The sequence below is a fragment of the Cornus florida genome, unplaced genomic scaffold (assembly GCF_030987335.1).
Source record: "Cornus florida cultivar Cherokee Brave unplaced genomic scaffold, ASM3098733v1 CherokeeBrave_3.0.0_Hap2_Chr02, whole genome shotgun sequence".
Classification (NCBI taxonomy): domain Eukaryota; kingdom Viridiplantae; phylum Streptophyta; class Magnoliopsida; order Cornales; family Cornaceae; genus Cornus; species Cornus florida.
In genome coordinates this window covers 34,999,259-35,017,653 of record NW_026775572.1, presented here as the reverse complement: position 1 = coordinate 35,017,653, position 18,395 = coordinate 34,999,259, and the positions used below count along the sequence as shown (strand labels likewise).

The following is an 18,395-nucleotide window of genomic DNA, read 5'->3' as shown; positions in this document are numbered from 1 at the left end:
CCCTAGGTTTTTTTAGTAACTACCAACGACAAAAGTCCCGCCTATTAAGCAAAGCCAAATGAAATACAATAAAATGTGTCCACACAAATGGAATCAAAAAATTCTTTAGAGGCCAATGTTTTTAGGGGACAGAATGTGTAAAGAAATTAATATGAAATTAGTAGGAGGTTTGGGATCATAAAAAAATTAATTTTGACGCATTGATGATGTGTGACATGATTGATTTTTCATAATTTAAGGCAAGTTTTGATAACAGTATTTAAATTGAAACATCGTAATATGAGAGTGTCAAATCCAACTTAATAGTAGTGGCTCCACACGACCCATTGATCATCCATTTGAAGATAAATTATTATATGGTATTGGGATCATTGGTTCTGGATCAATCACCAATTATTATCCCAGTAAATATGTCACTTTTGCATGGGTTTTAATGAATTTTTTTCCTTAAATGTCACTAACTATGTCACTTTTGCATAACTTTTAATCAATATTTTTCTTAAATGTCAATTATTAATTAATGACTAGCTAAGATAACTAATTGCACAACTATGTAATAATTTCTCTGGTTTAAGACTATTTCAGCCCAAATAGTAATGCTCTTTGGACAAATACTACAATTATAGTGCAGTGATAAGCCAAGAGTGTAAGTGTATTAACAAATGAGTGCGAGTTAAATTTGCCACAAGAAAGTCAAAAAAAAAAAAAAGTTTTAATTTGCATGATAATGCGATGGGCTATTTGCTTTGGAGCTTTTCTTTTATTTTATTTCTTTTTTTCCATGGGACAAAACAGTTATTTTAGGCAGTTGGAGCACTTCTGAAATAAATTTCTTTTAATTTTAAATTCAATGTGCCGATTCAATACTTCCAAACCGTATTTCTACAATAAGTTGATTTGATTATGAGATAGTAGAGCCTTGTTCATTAACCTGACTCAGATTGCCACTTCGCGAATACAGTCGTCGAATCCATCGTCAACAACAACTACAAAACACACACAAGGAGAGAGATTTTGTTTGCACATAAGAGGAAAGACTACAGTGGAATAATTTCATTTCCATAGAAGTTAAACAGTCTTGAACTTTAAAGAAAGCTTGAATGTTGACTTTTGCCTCTCATTACAGTTTAGCTTCAATTTTTATCTGGCTGGATACATTTCACATATATGAACAACTGAGAATCAAACTATTAATCCCCGAAAGGAAAATAAAAACAAGGTATTGGTAGTGGTTGAACCAATCATCAGATTAGTAATCATAAACCTCAAAATAAGAAAACCATAAAATAATGGTTTTAATAAATTGAACTTCAGGCACCAGTGTAACCAAGTCGAAGACTATAGGTCTGCTTCGTCTATGGCTTTCTCTATAATGTCAATGCAAAAACCCACAGATTTTTCCTGAGACATGGCCTCTGCTAGCTTTGCTCGGGCTCCTTCATGGCGACGCAATATTAGAATAGTATTGAGAACAGCCCACCTCACCTGAGAATCCGCCTTCTTCTGAGTGAAACCCAAGCTTTGGAGCAACATGTCCAACTGTTACATCAATAAAATCATTCAGTTAGTCATATAACTACTGTACATTGTATCATCCATGTCATAAGTAACTCAGCCAAAGGAACCTGTTGTTACCGGCCAAGAGAGGACACCAAAATTTCAGATGAAATGACAAAATGATTTGCATAAGATTGTTAATGTGAACGAATATCAAGAGCGTGCCTAAGATTGTTGAAATTATCGTTGAATGAGAAGCTTAAAGTTTAAGAAGCCTCCCCGGTCCCTGCAATGGCGGGAAAAGAATTGGGTTTTGTTCCTTTTTACTGTTAAACTAAATACTGTCTAGCTTTACGGTCAATCAACTCTAGTGACACTGAGTCAAAGTGGATATGCTTCGAGCTGATGCATTGGGTCCTCATTTAACTCAATGAAGTGAAAATGAGTCACTTAACTCAATGAAGCAAAAATGAGTGATTTACTATGGCACCCTCGAAAAATGAGTGGATGATTGTGGCACTAACATGGCTATATGCAAATGGACTCTGATTGAGTAAACTCTATCACATTCTAAAACATGAACTCGCTGCTCTTTGCATTCAGCTCTCTGTTGTGACAGAAATTCTTTTTAGAAAATAAGCAGAGAGGATAAGTGTAAACCTTATTGATATCAGAAAGGCCTCCCTCAGAGTATCCATATAGAAGATACTCAGTTGCCACGCCCGCTAGTGCTATACAAGAGAATCTGTTCAGCATCTAATAAGAAGTATACCTACGTTAGAACTTCTTTACTTCTGACAAGATAGAATCGATAAGTCATGGAGAAACATTCAATCTGCAATATCTACATGAAGCAATGATCATGTGAAAGGAGAAATACCGTGGAGGATACTTTTCCAGCAGTAACCTGCATATTATGTGAACAGCTGCACATCAAAGGACAAAGACACGTAATAAATCAAAAATTAAAATCTCTCCAAATTCTTCTACTAGACTATTTTATTTAGCAATGGTCAAATAAAGCTTTTGTCATCAACAATTTTCAGGGTGTTAATTGTCAATCAACAACTGATTTCCAATAGCTTTACATTTATGGGATGCCATTTTATAGTTTCAGATTTTTGGCCTTAAATACAATATTAGTGTCAGTATGGAAGCAGACTGTATCATCCATGCCTTGAGAAAATTGTATGTAATCGGCCTCAAAATTGAGCCAATACATCGCAATGTATGGTCCAAAACAGTAAAAATGCAAAACCAGGAATGGTGACTCAATAACACCTTAAATTTCATAGAGGTCTATTGTCCTCTCTTAAGGTAAAGGTACAAGTTATGAGACATGATTCAGGTAGATCTAAGCATTAAAAAAATTAACATGCAGCAATTCAATATATTGATTCTGGCGCAGAGCAAAAACATTTATGTTGGTATATTAGCTCATAGTTCCGTCTTTTTTAGCCTTCGGATTAACCAATTATTGAAGCTTTTATTCAAATTTCTAGCTATTTATGCCTTGCTGGTTCAATAAGGCATCATAGTATAGGGAGTATAGACTACCTCCTCCATGGATATAGTGGCAACTTCACTTAAGGCTTACACAAAATGCCATCAGCTATGGTGAAAATATCTTCTATACCTTGCCACAGGTAACAGCTACTGACAAGAACCATACATTTCCCGCATACCAGAGAAGGTGTGGTAGGGTGCTCCTCCATAGGTTAGTTACGAGAGTATGAGGATCAACACCTCTCCCAGCTCCAAACCCAACCCAACAATAAATTTTAAAAATAAAATATAAAAAAAGTAAAAGGGCCAGGGCCAAGACAACAAAAGCACAAATAATGTAACAGTTACGAAAGCCTATTAGAAATGGTACTAAAATTTTGAAGAAACCTACTTCTTCAACAAACTCAAGATCCACAAACGCAGTTCCTGCCTGAACATTGAGTGATCCTTCCTTCTTCAAAGCTTCCAGACTTGATAGCGTATACCCCTTGGGAAGAATTCCCAGCAAGTAAGCAATTAAGAAATGGCCAGCTTCATGCTGCATTAAATTTTGTGAGATGATCAATTCAAGACGAGAGAAATCATTCTCATCAAGATGTGATAATTAGCAGACCTTCTTTTTTTTTTTTCGGTAAATAGATAATTAGCAGACTTACATGCTGATAAAAATGTGCGCAGCTAAAAAGGTAAGACCAAAAGTATACAAACAGAGTTACACCTCTTTAACACATTTCAATGTTTGGAACAAAAAGTTTGAATGTCATCATATACATGCAAAGTAATTTGCACGGATGTTTCTCTAATTATACATCACATAATGAAAAAAAGAAAAGAAAAAAGGCCATTACCCAGTATTACGTCAATGTGAGGTATTAAGAGGGCTGGAACAATACAGCAGTAACATTTGACATTTACATAAGTGTTTCTTCCCAAACTTAAAACTGCATGATGTCACACTTGGCAACAGGAGCTTTTACCAGGCAATGGCCCAATTAACAGAAGAGATTGAACACACAAAGGCGCACGCGCTCACACACACACATACACACATACACAGATAGAGATCTTACTTGAATAACCCTATTGTGGTACTTTTGGCTAAAGGTGTGACCAATTGTATCAAGAACCAAGTTGCTGACTCCTCCATTAAAAGAAACCTATGAACACACGATATCTGAGTCAGTCATTAAAATCAAACATGAGGATTTCAACAACAACAAAAAGGAAGCTCATCCCAAGTTGAACTTTCCTCGTCCTTATCAGATGCAGACAGTTTGCGAGTAATTTTGTGCACCCATAGGGATTAGCCTCAACTTTAAAAAAGTTAGGGACATGGATCCAGTGTTTGTGTTTTTATCTATTACATGTAAAACAACTAACAATGCAATTCCAGCAGATGATCACAAAACTAATCTTCTTCTTTTTCTGTAATATATGACTCTCAGGAAAAGGTTAGGACATGGGGTAATTCATAATAGACTTCACAGTTCACATGCAAATAGAAGTCATAAACTATATTAGAAATCTACAAATTCCATCTTTCTATATCAAGGCTACCCAAATGGTGTCCAAGGTTATATTTGGGCAAAAGGAATGTAAAGCAAACAAGACAGCTCCACAAGTCAATGCAAATGAGTCTGTTCGCGTATGTGAAATATTGACCAATTAAGGTAACATGTTTCTATAAAAGGTGACAGTCAGATAAACATGAATAAGTTACCGAGTCCAGTGTCCATAGAAACAACAATCCCAAGGAGAAATAGAAGATTTGTTGTGTGCTAAATCCGAACACATTCCATGCAGAAATTCCTCCTAAAACACCTGCAAGCTGCAGGTTTCTTTCTATGGAGCCAAGTGTTGCATCCTCCGGCGATAGAATAGACGAAGTTTCTATTCCATTCAGTTTTAGTTCATCCAAGGTGTAGAGCCTCTGGGGTACCTGTGCAGTAAATCCACTCATTCAGCATACCAAGCTCCAAGTTGTTGTAAGATAAATATCATAAATTGTGATAAAGAACATATGTGCTTATCATAGTTTATAGTGATTCATTTGCATTCTCATGTAGATATGGTAAACTCCTAATGATGCTACTTGAAACTGTACTCTCTAACCAAGCACAAGCTCGGTGCCACCTATATATACCATAACTGGTTCACACACTTAAACAATAATCTGAAAACCATGCTCTCTAAAAATTATAAACCAGTACATTATAGAATGATCCAAATGACTTTGGACCTCATTCATTCCTAATCAAACACTAATCATTAGTCAAAAACACAATGAGCAATTCGAATTAAAATTTTAGTTCCTTAAAATAATTCCACCAAGTAAAAAGCAATTTTTTTGTAGGATTAGAACCTTCCACAATAACACATGGGTGAAGATAATTTCATTAATCCTTAAAAAAAATTCATAGCTCAAAAGGGCGATTCTAACAAAAATTTCATTTGCTTAACATTTGCGGGGGTCATTATAGTCTTCCATAGCACACATGGGTGAAATACAATTTAATTAAAAATCCCAAATTGCAAAGCCAGGAACTTCAACATTTCAAATCCAAAGAACAAACATTAAAATGGGTTGCATTTAAAAAAATAAATAAATAAATAAAAATAAAATAAAATAGAAAACTGAAGCAATCAAACCTGCCTTGCAGCACCAAAACAACGCAGACCCCCAGGTCTGGCCTGCAAATCCTTGACAAGTACAAGTGCAGCTCTTTCATCCCCTTTTCTTAGCTCCTTGTCAACTTGTTCCAAGACTTGCCATCTTGATGACACATTGGGTTCAATCAAACTTGCAATTCTAAAACTGGGTAATCTCAGTCGTGAATGGGATGATGACAACCCTAGCCCTGCATGATAAACCACACTGCCCATACAAGGAATTTGCAATACCAAAAGAACAAAATTGGAGTGCTAGATGAAGTTAATCAGAAACACGCCCGATGATGTGAACATGTTTTGAAATAGCAAACAAACAGGTTTTTCTATTGCGGGTTTGCCTCTCATTCTCAACCACAGAAGAAAAGGATAATTAACTTGGAAAATATGAGACTGAGGAAAATGAGAGACTAGCAATTTTGAAATTTCAATAATAAAAAATATGTTTTTATAATTTTTTAAAAATAATTTTTAATTTTGTGAATTATTGAAGATTGTTTATAGAGTTATAAACCAAATAATTTTTAATGTTTTTTATTTTATTTTATTTATTTATTATTATTATTTTTCAACAAGAAATTAACTTGTTCACTATTGAACACTCACTCTTCTAATTTATAACTTTAATTTCAAACTTAAAAGGCAAAATGTACCACCAAACTATAGCTACTGTTTTAAAAATGAGACAAGATAAAAATATACTAAGAAGAAGAAAGGGCAAAGTGAGGAAAACATTTCTAATATTTATATTTTGGGTAAATAATACCTATATTCTTTATTTTGGTTATATAAGGTCGTTAAGTCTAAAAAATATGACAAAAATTTAAGGTTAGAAAATGACCTTTAAGAACTCAGGTGTATTACCCATGACTATTTTAAGTTAGAAAATTACTAAAACACCCTTTCGCTATCCACAAAATGTTCCTTATTCCTTATATATAAATCACATTTTTTCTATGCATTTTAGTCATTTTACATTTACTTAATTTTTTAATTTTTTTTATTCAATTACATAAATGCATTTTAGTCTTTTAAACGCTGCATTGACAACTCTTGTTCGTATCAGAAGTAAAGATTTAAAAACTTTTAAAAACATATAAAAAGTTATATGTCATGTATTCATACAATAGAAATGTTTATTGTCCTCAACCCAACAATAAATATATGTATCTTATTTCTTCACAAATAATACAACCCCCAATTGACTTAAATCTCCACCTCGCTCTAGCACCCACTTTGTCTTGAACTTAAATCTCAACCTTTTATTTTAGTTTCATGAGTATTTTACTTTGAAGATTGAGGAGGTATTAAATTGCAGTGAAATCTTACCATTATTAATTTTTTAGAAAAAATTAATTTATTAATTAATTGGATAAACTCACAAATTCACATGCTCTTTCACACATTTAAACGCATGACCTTATATTTAGAAAACTGGACTACATGGTAAACAGTCTTAAGTTGAAAAACACCCCCAAAACAAACCAATTATTTTAGTGTGAAGCTTTCAATTCATATCAAGATTCAAATTTGTGTTCTCTTCCCTGAAAGTTCAAACAATTTACCAACCCCACAAAACAACTACCCCTGTAAATTTAAGAGCAAATGAGCAATGTTATAAAAACCGAGCAATTTTGTAATTAGTCTAATAAAAAAAGTTTAACAAAAACTCTTGTACCCAATAATTTTTAAAAACAGCAAAACTTTTTTCTTTTATCACTAATTCCCATGGGTAAAAAAGCGTTACAACTTACAATTATATTATTTTCTAAATTTAATTACAATTGTAAAAGCCATGTTAGAATTTGTCACATACATGCCCTTTAACTACAAACGTCACAAATCAAAAGGAAAGTCTCCTCCTAATAAGGGTTGAAACTGGCGGCAGGAGTTTGCACGTGCCACTCATGTGCCTATCTCCTATTTTCTCTGACTGGCATTTTGGTAGATAGGACGTACATAAAACAACAGTTTTGTCATATCACCCTCTGAAAGGCAAGGCAGTACACGACGGACTCCGTTCGCTGTCACGTGCCCTGCACGAACGCAAGCTTTTGTCCCTTTGTTTTTTGTCTCTTCTCTTTTTCTTTTAATTTTCTAAAATAAAATAAAAAAAAAATTGAAAATCAATTAAATAATTTTATTTGGTGGGTCCCAAAAAAAAAGAAAAACAAACACGGCAGCTCAATTTGTCGTTTCTCTCACCTCTGTCCTCATCCAGTCTTGTGATGTATGTTGCATTTGACCATATATTCTTGCCACACGCTTTGTTTTATGCAACAAATCATACTACTACTAATTAAATTGACTTTTAAATAATCAAACTCAACTGTTAAAATTAATAAAACAAATTTAGATTTCTTATTTATATATATTCTGAAAAATAATATGTGAATATATGCACATATATATATATATATATATATATATATATTGATTCTATGTACTGTGTTTTATGATAAATTATATTCACATTTAATAATAATTGAACATGTGTATAAAATAATGTATGTATATGTACACATATAATTGTCATTACTGATCAGTTTTGTTTCGTTTTGTTTATTGCACCCTCATCTTTTGTTTTCTAACACAAAAGATGAGTTAAAGTACTCTTGGATCAACAAAAGTTGTTTTATAAATTTTAATTTAATTCATAATGACCTTAAATTTTAATAAAGACAAGAGTTAAAATTACAAATAAACTTGATAGGTATTAATTTCATAACAAACAATTTTATTGTAAAAAAAAAAAAAATGAAACCTTACGTAAATAAAATACAGTTAAGAACACTACATTTAAAAATTGATAAAAATCAAATCAATTGAAAAATACTAAAGTCTAAAAAACTTTTACTAAACGAATTGAAGATCGAGCATGACTCATTTCTTGGTAAATGAGTTCGACCGAGTTTTAAAAGAACTAATTTTAGAGCCGAAACAACTCTATTCATACATCTTTTAGCTAAGAAAAAAATTATTGCTGCAACAATTTTAAACACTCTTGACCACAAATAATTGTTTGCTTTCCATACTTTCCTCTTTTTTTTTTTTTTTTCTATTAACAAAAGTTATAAGATTTATCTCTAGTTAATTTTTTTTTTTTTAAATAGAATAATTAAGTCCATTACTCTTTTCATTTTTCTGTAATGCTGCTAGTTAAGGAAAATTTATGAGTATTAAGCCTTCTTTCTTTCTTTCATTCTTTTTTTTTAAAAAAAAAATAAAAAATAAAAATAAAAAAATAAAAGAAAAGTTGTTAATCTCTCTCCCTCCGGTTAATTAATTTTTCATTTTATGTTAGTTAAATGAAGGATTTAGTGCTACAGTTCGTATGAGGAGAACACAAGAGAAATGGTAAGATCAAAATCAATTTGGTTAGTGCAAAATCAATTTGGTTAGAAATGAGGTAGGTTTCGTCTCAAATTTGATTCAAGTAAATTCGTGGAATTTGAAAAAAAATTAATTTAATTATTTTTTTAAATTTCACCGACCCTAATTCTAAAACTAAAATTTTATATAATTCAATTTTTTTAATTATTTTCTTAAATTTCACTGATTTTAATTCTAAAACTCTAATTTTATATAATAGAAGACACTCTTAATAAATTTGGTTTTGATTTAGAATTTAAATTTGGGTTACAATATGTATCATTATTGAAACTTCTATAAAAAGATATAGTCTTTTGTTTTTATTGTGAATTTTTTTTAAGACGATATTAGATTGAAAGCTGTCTAACAAATTGAGTGTGAATATAGAGATAATCATGAAATAGTCACGTCAAGACAAACATATTTTGTTTTTATTGTGATTATTTTAATTGATTAAAAGCCCTATAGCAAGTTGTGTTGGTTATGGTATACATTTATAAGTATTTTAGACATTTAAAAAAAATGTATAAGAAAATTTAAAACTTGATACTGTTGTTCTTTTTTAAGTGACAAAAAATTATTCCCATCACTTTCTGCTGCTAAGATGCATCTGCATCTCTCTCAGCTTTTATTTATTTATTTGTTTTAGTACATGGCATAAAGGATAATTACAAAAAACTTTAATTTTTTTTTTTTTTTGTATCATTATGAAAATTTTCATTAGGGGTCAATTCGCATCCATCGGAGCCCATAAAGGCTACGCCGTCAGCATCATCCCGTTTCTTTCTCTTTCCTCACGCCACTCTCTCTTCTCCTCTGTTTCATAAAATTGTCCGCGATTGAGAAGAATGATCTTAGAGTGTGAGAAACGCGATTAGGATTTTTCTCATTTGGTGCTTAGAACTGTGATCTGTTGTCTGAAGAGATTTTTCTCATTTTGTGGCTAATTCTTCTTCAAGAACAGTCTTATGGCTGGTAGTAATGAAGTTAATCTCAACGAGTCTAAGGTACCCAATTTCATTTCCTCTTCATATACACACAGATAATATATGTATGATATATGGTTCTGTTGTTTGATGACCAATTATGTACATGTTGATTGATGGGTATATTTTAATTGTTTTGTTCTTCAATTGATGGGTTTTGGTTTTGTGGTTTTGATTAGTAAATTTGTTTCTTTGGGTCTAAGTTTAGGTTTTAAGTGGGTTTTTCAGGGGTTTTGATCAATTATCATGATTAGACGATGATTTATTGATGGTATTGTTGTACTTCGTTGGTTCATTTAATTTTTGGGTTTCATTTTTCTGATTATATCTTTGGTTCATTTAACTTAATTTAGGGTTTAAGTGGTATTTTCAGGGGGCATTGATCAACTATCATTGATTTTAAACGATGATTTATTGATGGGTTTGTTTTAATTCTTTGGTTTATTTCATTTTGGGTTTAATATCTCTGATTATATCTTAAAATCTTCGGTTCATTTCGGGTTTTCTTGAATTTTTCTGTTTCTCTGTCAACTCATTTTTTACAATGTTAGCACATAATTACTGCAAATCCTTGTGATTATAATTAATTTTCGAGTAATTCATGTGGGTAATGGATGTAGATGAGGCAGTTTGCTATATGCAGTACATGTTATCATGCTTTGTGACTTGAAATGTCAAAATTATCAAATTTGACTCCATTTTGTGTATAGATGGTGGTTCCCCTGAATACATGGGTCCTCATCTCTAATTTCAAGCTGGCTTACAATCTTCTACGTCGCCCAGACGGCACTTTCAATCGTCACTTGGAAGAGTTCCTTGACCGGAAACTGCCTGCTAACTCAAATCCGGTTGATGGGGTTTTCTCTTTTGATGTCCTTATTGACCGTGGCACTAACCTCATATGTCGAATCTATCGGATGGCTAATGCTGAGGAAGGTCGGCCAACCCTTGTTGATTTTGAGAAGCCCGTGAGCTCTAATATTGTCCCTGTCATTATTTTTTTCCATGGTGGAAGCTTTGCACACTCCTCTGCCAATAGTTCTATATATGACATGCTTTGTCGACGTTTAGTGGGCATTTGTGAAGCTGTAGTGGTATCAGTGGATTACCGTCGAGCACCTGAAAACAGGTACCCTTGTGCCTATGATGATGGTTGTACAGTTCTCACTTGGGTTAACTCAAGACCATGGCTTAAGAGTGGGAAGGACTCAAAAGTTCATATATACTTGGCAGGAGATAGCTCTGGTGGTAATATAGTTCACAATGTTGCTTTTAGAGCTATAGAATCAAACATTGAAGTATTGGGAAACATATTGCTCAATCCAATGTTCGGAGGCCAAATGAGAACTGAATCAGAGACGCGATTAGATGGGAAATATTTTGTCACTCTACAAGACCGGGACTGGTACTGGCGAGCATTTCTCCCTGAAGGGGAGAACAGGGACCATCCAGCATGCAACCCATTTGGTCCCAATGGTATAAGCCTTGAAGGAATTAAGTTCCCCAAGAGTCTTGTTGTGGTGGCTGGTTTGGACCTTGTTCAGGATTGGCAGTTGGCATATGCTGAGGGGCTTAGGAGGGCTGGCCAGAATGTGAAGCTTCTATACTTGGAGCAGGCAACCATTGGGTTCTACTTGTTGCCTAACAACAAGCACTTCTATACCGTCATGGATGAGATAAGTCACTTTGTGGAAACTTAATGGTTAATAGGTTTAGAATTCCTGACAAGCAGCAATGTGTAAACGAAGCTTGACAGTTCACCTATGGTTTATTAATTTTGGAAGGGCTTGCTTTCAGTTTATAAGATTGTGTAGTATTACTGCTTCAGCTTTTAGTATATCCTGTTGTTATCTATTCTGCTCGGTTCATCTTGGATGAAAGTTGGCTGGGTTTGGTTGTTGGTGCAGCAAGCATGGTTGAGCATCTAGTTTGATTGGAATGTTGTCTATCCCGTTGTTACCCAGGTATCTGGACTCTGGATTATATGGTTTGAATTGAAATAGTTCTGGCTTGTAAAGCCATTTAGCAAAGTTTAGCATATCCACCAATTCAAGATTACCCTTTCTGACTTCTGGCACCAAAGGAGTGGAAGACAGGAATATGGGGGTAACGTTTGGTGGCCGATCAATTTGGGATCGGTGCCTAACTAAGGTTATATAGCTAATTTTAGGACATGGATGGGAAACATCCACGGTATTGTGAACTTGTACAATGTTTATACACGTGTTCTAGAATTATATAAAGATGTTTGCTTATTTGCTGTTTACTGTTCTTCTTGACTGCCTTTGATCTTCTCTCTATATGCTGAACTTGTTCTGCAGTTGTTATTCATTTTGGCAGTTGTATGGAAAAGTGAAGTCATTTTCACTGTATGCTTGAATCAAAGATGCAAAGATTTCAAAATTTATTTCGGGATTTAGATGAAATGTAATCGACGTTAATGAATTTAACCTCAAGGCCTCTTAGATTACAGTTGAACCTTCTTATTTGAACTTAAATATTTCTAGTTTTTTGTTATTCAAGTTGAAGGTTCAGAAACTTTAATGGAGTGTTTGTCTTTCCTTTTTCACTAAAACAGTATTTTGTGGAGAATGAGGGACTTCTATACTAACTACAGGCTCTAATAGTCTTGTTCTTACTATATTGAATGAAACTACTGTGAACTGTTCATCGATATGCTGTCAATATGTGTTAAAGCACCATAATCTAATCTTACATTCTCGAGATTCATTTGCAAAATATGCTCACAGATGTGTGAATGGATTCATAGAACGTCTCGACTCTGTATGTGGGTGATACAGCATTCGTTGAGAAGTAAGGTTAGGTTGTTCCAGGGACAATTTTAGAGTAAAAGTTTTTGTTCTTATTTCTGGCAATGGATATGGGAATCAGGTTTGAATGTTGAAGTTGATGCAAAAGGCATATCGATACCATATTATTTCAACTTAAGAAAAAATAAAAAATAAAAAAAGGTCGACGTGAAAGTGTCAAGTTGCTGGAATTGCATTATTGGAACAGTTCGGATAAGATTTTGTATTCAGCATTTAAGTCCACAATCAATTTATATTTTGAACCTTTTTGTGTGAATTTTTTTCTTGTCAATGCCTATTGTTGTGGATGAGTGATGTAGAACTAGGGATTGAAGCATATACAAAAACTGGCTTGTTTTGACAGGGGTGGATAACCCATATGGTAAGTGGTTGAAATTTAAATGTACAAAAGGGACCACATCAGAGCCACACACATTGCTTTTATGCTGGTGGGGATATGCTTTTTGAAAATGATACTGTAATAAACAGTGGAGCTTTGGACAAAGACATGCAGACCTCTGTTTGGCTTGGACATACATGTAAGCCTTTGTAAATTCATCTAGTTATGATTTTTCTCTGTTTTATATGATGATTATATATTATATTTTCTTTAATTTGTTCTTTTCTGATTTAGCTGGTTAAAGGGTAATCATCATTTATTGGCTGACAGTATATGGAAGTTCTTGTCATCTAATAAGTATTGTTTTAATCATGGAAAATGACTAGGACTGCAAAGTTTTAACAGGATATTTTTTGTGTTTGGTGATGGAATTTTCATAGATATTAGGGCTGAAATGCTAACCCTCGCATTAGGTTGTTCTCACTCAATCTGTCACATAGGGTTCCTTAAACCTTATAGGAAATTACTATGCTTGCTCTTCCAACTATTCATGAAAAAGATGTTAGCTTTTTGGGGTTCCTTTTACCCAGTGAGATTGACCGAATATAGATTATTTGTACGCATGTGTCTTTCTGTTGTCTGAACGACAACACCGTGCTGTGCACAAGATCGGATCCTATCTGGTTTAGTGGAGACCTGAGTCGGATTAAAAGCGAGATCTTGATACCTACAAAGAGATTTGTAGAAAAGCAAGAGTGAATGAACATGTCTAACAGTGTGGAGACAAATTCATTGATCATCAGCTTCTAATCAGTCATAAATCTCTGGATCATAGGCAAATCAACATAGGATAAGGATATGGAACCTAGGAGTGGTGCACATGAACAAGTCTCATAATTTTTCCTTTAGGTTCTCAATTCAAATCTTGTCTTTTTGCTGTGATAAAAGTTCATGCTTTATATTTTGCTTTAATTGATTGTTTGATTGAATAGAAAGTAATATTTGAAAATTTATAAACTTTTATAATCCACAAAACAGAGTTTGAGGGAGAGATTATAGTATTCAATGGAATAATTCTTTTCCCCATGAGCCAAAAGAGGGATAAAAGAACATTACTGCAAGTGAACATAACTTTGTAGGATTTGAATACGCAAAAAATAACATCAAAATATTGCATAATAACATATGAAAAGCATAGGACAACTACAGTTCCTTATGTTTAAGAAGTGATCAAGAACATCTAGGACATGATTTCCACATCCATGACTACTTTCTTCTTACAATTGGTGACAAAAAGAACAGCCACGCTTATCGACCACGAGCAATGTATGCAACAGAAGCTGCAGCAGCAAAAATTGTTGTTGCAGAGGACACCAAAGTCCAGAAACTCTTCTTCTTATGAGCTTCTCCTACAGCATTTTGCAAAAACTCGACTTGTCGCTTCAAGTCCTCTACCCTACTCTCCCTGTTCTTGAAAGAGTTCTTGATAGCTTCCAATTCCGCGGCATAAGGCTCCATTTCTTCTCCTACCTTCTCTTCATTGTTGAGCAAACTTTCCTCCATAACGCCTCCTTCATCTTTAATCTGACGAACCAATGAAGCCGTGTTCCTCAACATGTTTAACGCAAGCTCCGAGATACAATCCGCTACTTCCACTTTGGCCTGCATATCATCAAAATCTTTTTGGGTTTTTGAAAGTGTATTCTTTAGTGAAGCTATTTCATCCATCAACATCGTACACCGGCTTTGCAACTCTTCCTTTTCCCGCGTTAGGCTGCAATTTTCATCCTTCACTTGCCCTACTGTCTTGTGGGATTCTTCAATATTGTTCTCTAGTTCCAAAATTTTCGCTCTCAACCTTGTACCATTCATTTTCTCCTCATCAAGTCCTTTTCTAGTCTCATCCCTTTCAATTGTGACTAAATTCAATACATCTCTATACTTGATAACTTCAGATTGTAATTGCCCATTTTTCTTTACTTGATCCTTGCTCGACTCTTCCAAAACTGATACAACATTCCTAAGTTTAGCAGTCTCTTTCTGCATTTCAACAATTTCACTTTCCCTACTGACTTTCACTTCATCAATCTCAATTTTCTCTCTAACAATTTCATCCAACATTTGCTTTTGATAATCTAACTGCTTCAAAGCCTCGTCCAAATCTTTCACGATGACACCCTTTTCTTCAATTAAGCTCTCAAAGCTCTTTTCCCTCTTCTTCTTCTCATCCACCAATACATCAATCTCCATCACCATCTTCTTTTCCTTCTCCACACCTTCAACACACCACTTCTCCAATTCGGCAACGTTCACGCGCAACCTCTCTTCCTTCTTTTGCAGAAGCAGTAGCATCTTCTTGAGCTCAGACACAAAACTTTCCAACTCAATTTTCTTTCTCGCTTCCACATTTCTCTCCTCCTCAATCCCTTCTCTCTCTCTCACAATTCTCTCAATCTCTCCCTTCAATTCCTCAATTACCCGATTCGCCTCCACCAAGCTTCTCTCAATGGCTTCCATGTCCCTTGTCATCGATTCAATCCTTCTTTCTCTCTCTTCTTTCTCCACCATTAGGCCATTGTACTCTCTCTCCAGTTTCTGAAACTCTTCTCGAATTTTCCTCTCTCTCTTCACTGTCTCAACAAGTTCTGCTTTCAACCCATTTGTTTCCTCAATTTGAACATCAAGTTCAGTCCTCACCACATCCCTCTCTTGCCACAAATGTTTGGATACATCTCTTTCTTTTTCAATTTCAACAAGAAGCTCGCTCAATTTCTTCTCCAACAACCCAATTTTAGACTCTCTCTCTCTCTTCGCCTTCTCAATCCCACTCTTCTCTCTCACCACTTCCCTCATTTCTCTCTCTAGATTCTGCAATCTCCCCTCAATCTCTGCTCTTTCTCTCACAAGCCCATTTCTCTCCTCCGCAATCACTTCAACCTGTTGATTGACCTGCACAGAAACAAATTCAGAAACCAAGTTCCTCTCCAACTCCAGTCGTGCTATACCGTCCTGCAAGTGAGTCAACTCGCCCTGCAAGACCCCCCTTTCCGTTTCAGACCGAGTTAGCTCCGATTCCAAAGACCCTTTTTCCTGGCGGAGTGAGTCCAGTTGTTTGCGTTTCTCAGTGGTCTCCTTGAGAAGAATACTGTTGAGGCTCTTCAAGCGTTGAAGCTTCTCTGAAGCGTCGTCCATGGCTGCGGCTTGATGGGTCTGTTCTTCTTCTTCTTCGCTGTTGGGTTGTTTGTCTTGGTGGGTTACCTTCTTCTTGGCCATGGATTAGCAGGGTTGGGGATTTGTATGGATTTATGTGGTGTATGGTGCAGAAAATGAGATGGAAGATGAGCGGTCTACGGTTTTTGTATACGGTGGAGATTGAGATTGTCGCATAAGCTAGGATAGAAAATGTAGGGTTTAGATGCTTACCTAAATAAATATAGGGTTTAGATGCTGCCTCTGCGAGCGTGCCAGAATGAAATGAGAGGTTAGGGTTTTGAAGTTATCTTCAATTAAAATTCGTTGAATTGCATCGTTTTTGCCATTATTTATTCATGTGGACTCCAGAGTGCATTGTGGCGCGAAAGTACAGTAGGGAGTTTTCGAACAAGTCAATTTTGCAAACAATTCTTCGGGTCCAGACAGACTTTGTGTACCCCTATGGGTATGGTTCTATGTGAGTGTTATCCTCACATAAATCATGCACTCTATTTCCCGTGAGGTGGTCTCTTTTCTCCCTCATATGAGAAATTATTAGGTAACCCAAAGTCACATGATTTCATGCAATCACAAGATTAACTATTACTTAAAACCTAAATAAAATTGACTTTTTTAATTGAGACATGGTCTGGACAATTTAATAATTTTCATGCAGACAGTACCATGTTTGGGTTCCATTAAAACTATTTTGATCTAAATCAATTATATTTTTTTAGAGCATTTTTCTGATTATATATAGCAAGGGGTAAAATAGTGTGAGTAAAAGTCCATGAACCAAAATGACAGTGAGTTTTTACACTCTCCTATCATGTTGGTTGACGATATTAACAGAGTAAACGAAATGATTATTTTACCCTCATTATTGAATATTGTATACTTTACCCCCTACAAGCACTCTAGACACAACCAAGACTTTGAATCCTCTCGGGGCTAGCCAGCGGCGGACCCAAAAACTTTCACCCGGGGGCCAACCAATAGTGTAAAATAATAATAATATATATATATATAAATTATAACATATATAATTTTTACAATAGCAATAAAAGATAAATTATAGCATATATAATTTTTACAATAGCAATAAAAGAAGATAAAAAATACATATATACAAATGAATTTTGTAATCCATTGAGTATTTACAAAAACATGTCTAGTTAATTCGGGAATTGATATGTACAAAGTTTGAGAAAAAAAATTTGTCATTAAATTGTTAATTATGACATAATTATGTAAGAAAATGGCTCGGATATAAGAAATTGTTAATTATGACATTGTTAAATTAATATTTTAGATTAAATTAAATTATCAAATTTGTGCTTGATTAATTATGTAAGAAATTGTTAATTATGACATTCACATAAGAATGTAGTCTTGGACTCTTGTGTGAAAAGAGTTAAATTAATATCAAATAATGGACTTCAGACATTAACAAATATGAAAAGATATATTAATTAGACATGTAGAGAAAAATGATCAAAACTAAACAAGCATTGTATTAGCAAAACATAGAGATAAAATAAAATTCACACATTCCTATATATATACACACATATTATAACGTTTTGATATTGAGTATATGTTGTCTTGGAAATTAGTTGATATAATTTGAATTTTGATATCGTGTACAGTAAGTATAGGATACACTTTTATGGGTTTGAGATTGTATTTCAAGAGAGTTTTGAAATGACGTGGGTTTGATTTTGGGCCAAATTTAAAATATTTAAAGTTCAAGATTTGATTGGAAGTATCTACTAGATTTTGTAAAATTTTGGAGGGGCAAAATCATAAATATTCAAAACTCAAGACTTAAATTAAAGATAATATCGGATAGGGATTAAAGGATTTTGGAAGATCTTTCAGCAGGCTTTGGGTATAGAATTGCATCTTACCATTGCTTATCATTCTTAGACTGATGGCAAACTGAGAGGGTTAATCAGATCATGGAGAATATGCTCCGTTCTCGTGTCCTTGATTTTAAGGGCAATTGGGAGGATTATTTACCAC

The 18,395-nt window shown here is 34.2% G+C and overlaps 3 protein-coding genes across 4 annotated transcripts; 1 reads left to right on the top strand and 2 right to left on the bottom strand.

Annotated features, from left to right (window-relative positions):
* Positions 1-1,038: 1,038 nt before the first annotated feature.
* On the bottom strand, positions 1,039-6,030 carry LOC132294670 (uncharacterized). 2 transcript variants are annotated; one of them, XM_059792605.1, is made up of 7 exons: positions 5,653-6,027; positions 4,724-4,942; positions 4,074-4,160; positions 3,395-3,541; positions 2,378-2,404; positions 2,158-2,253; positions 1,039-1,539 (listed from the first exon to the last, which is right to left on the bottom strand). In XM_059792605.1, the coding sequence occupies exons 1-7, from the start codon at positions 5,884-5,886 to the stop codon at positions 1,339-1,341; spliced, it is 1,011 nt and encodes a 336-aa protein (XP_059648588.1). In that variant the 5' UTR covers positions 5,887-6,027; the 3' UTR covers positions 1,039-1,338. The 2 variants fall into 2 exon arrangements, with proteins under 2 accessions (XP_059648588.1, XP_059648589.1); XM_059792606.1 differs by lacking the exon at positions 4,074-4,160 and having other exon boundaries at positions 5,653-6,030.
* Positions 6,031-9,773: 3,743 nt separating this feature from the next.
* On the top strand, positions 9,774-12,294 carry LOC132294669 (gibberellin receptor GID1C-like). The gene is made up of 2 exons (XM_059792604.1): positions 9,774-10,049; positions 10,739-12,294. Exons 1-2 carry the CDS (start codon positions 10,011-10,013, stop codon positions 11,726-11,728), a joined length of 1,029 nt encoding a protein of 342 aa, XP_059648587.1. The 5' UTR covers positions 9,774-10,010; the 3' UTR covers positions 11,729-12,294.
* Positions 12,295-14,336: 2,042 nt separating this feature from the next.
* LOC132294668 (uncharacterized) lies at positions 14,337-16,635 on the bottom strand. The gene has a single exon (XM_059792603.1). It carries the CDS (start codon positions 16,449-16,451, stop codon positions 14,487-14,489), a length of 1,965 nt encoding a protein of 654 aa, XP_059648586.1. The 5' UTR covers positions 16,452-16,635; the 3' UTR covers positions 14,337-14,486.
* Positions 16,636-18,395: the final 1,760 nt, after the last annotated feature.

Excerpts from the sequence above, each read along its gene's own strand:
- LOC132294670 (XM_059792605.1), bottom strand. The coding sequence starts at position 5,886 with ATGGGCAGTGTGGTTTATCATGCAGGGCTAGGGTTGTCATCATCCCAT. Across the intron at positions 4,161-4,723 it reads TTCTATGGACACTGGACTCG|GTTTCTTTTAATGGAGGAGT; the intron begins GTAACTTATTCA and ends GTGTGTTCATAG. Across the intron at positions 1,540-2,157 it reads GCCTTTCTGATATCAATAAG|TTGGACATGTTGCTCCAAAG; the intron begins GTTTACACTTAT and ends TTGATGTAACAG.
- LOC132294668 (XM_059792603.1), bottom strand. The coding sequence starts at position 16,451 with ATGGCCAAGAAGAAGGTAACCCACCAAGACAAACAACCCAACAGCGAA.
- LOC132294669 (XM_059792604.1), top strand. The coding sequence starts at position 10,011 with ATGGCTGGTAGTAATGAAGTTAATCTCAACGAGTCTAAG. Across the intron at positions 10,050-10,738 it reads TTAATCTCAACGAGTCTAAG|ATGGTGGTTCCCCTGAATAC; the intron begins GTACCCAATTTC and ends TTTTGTGTATAG.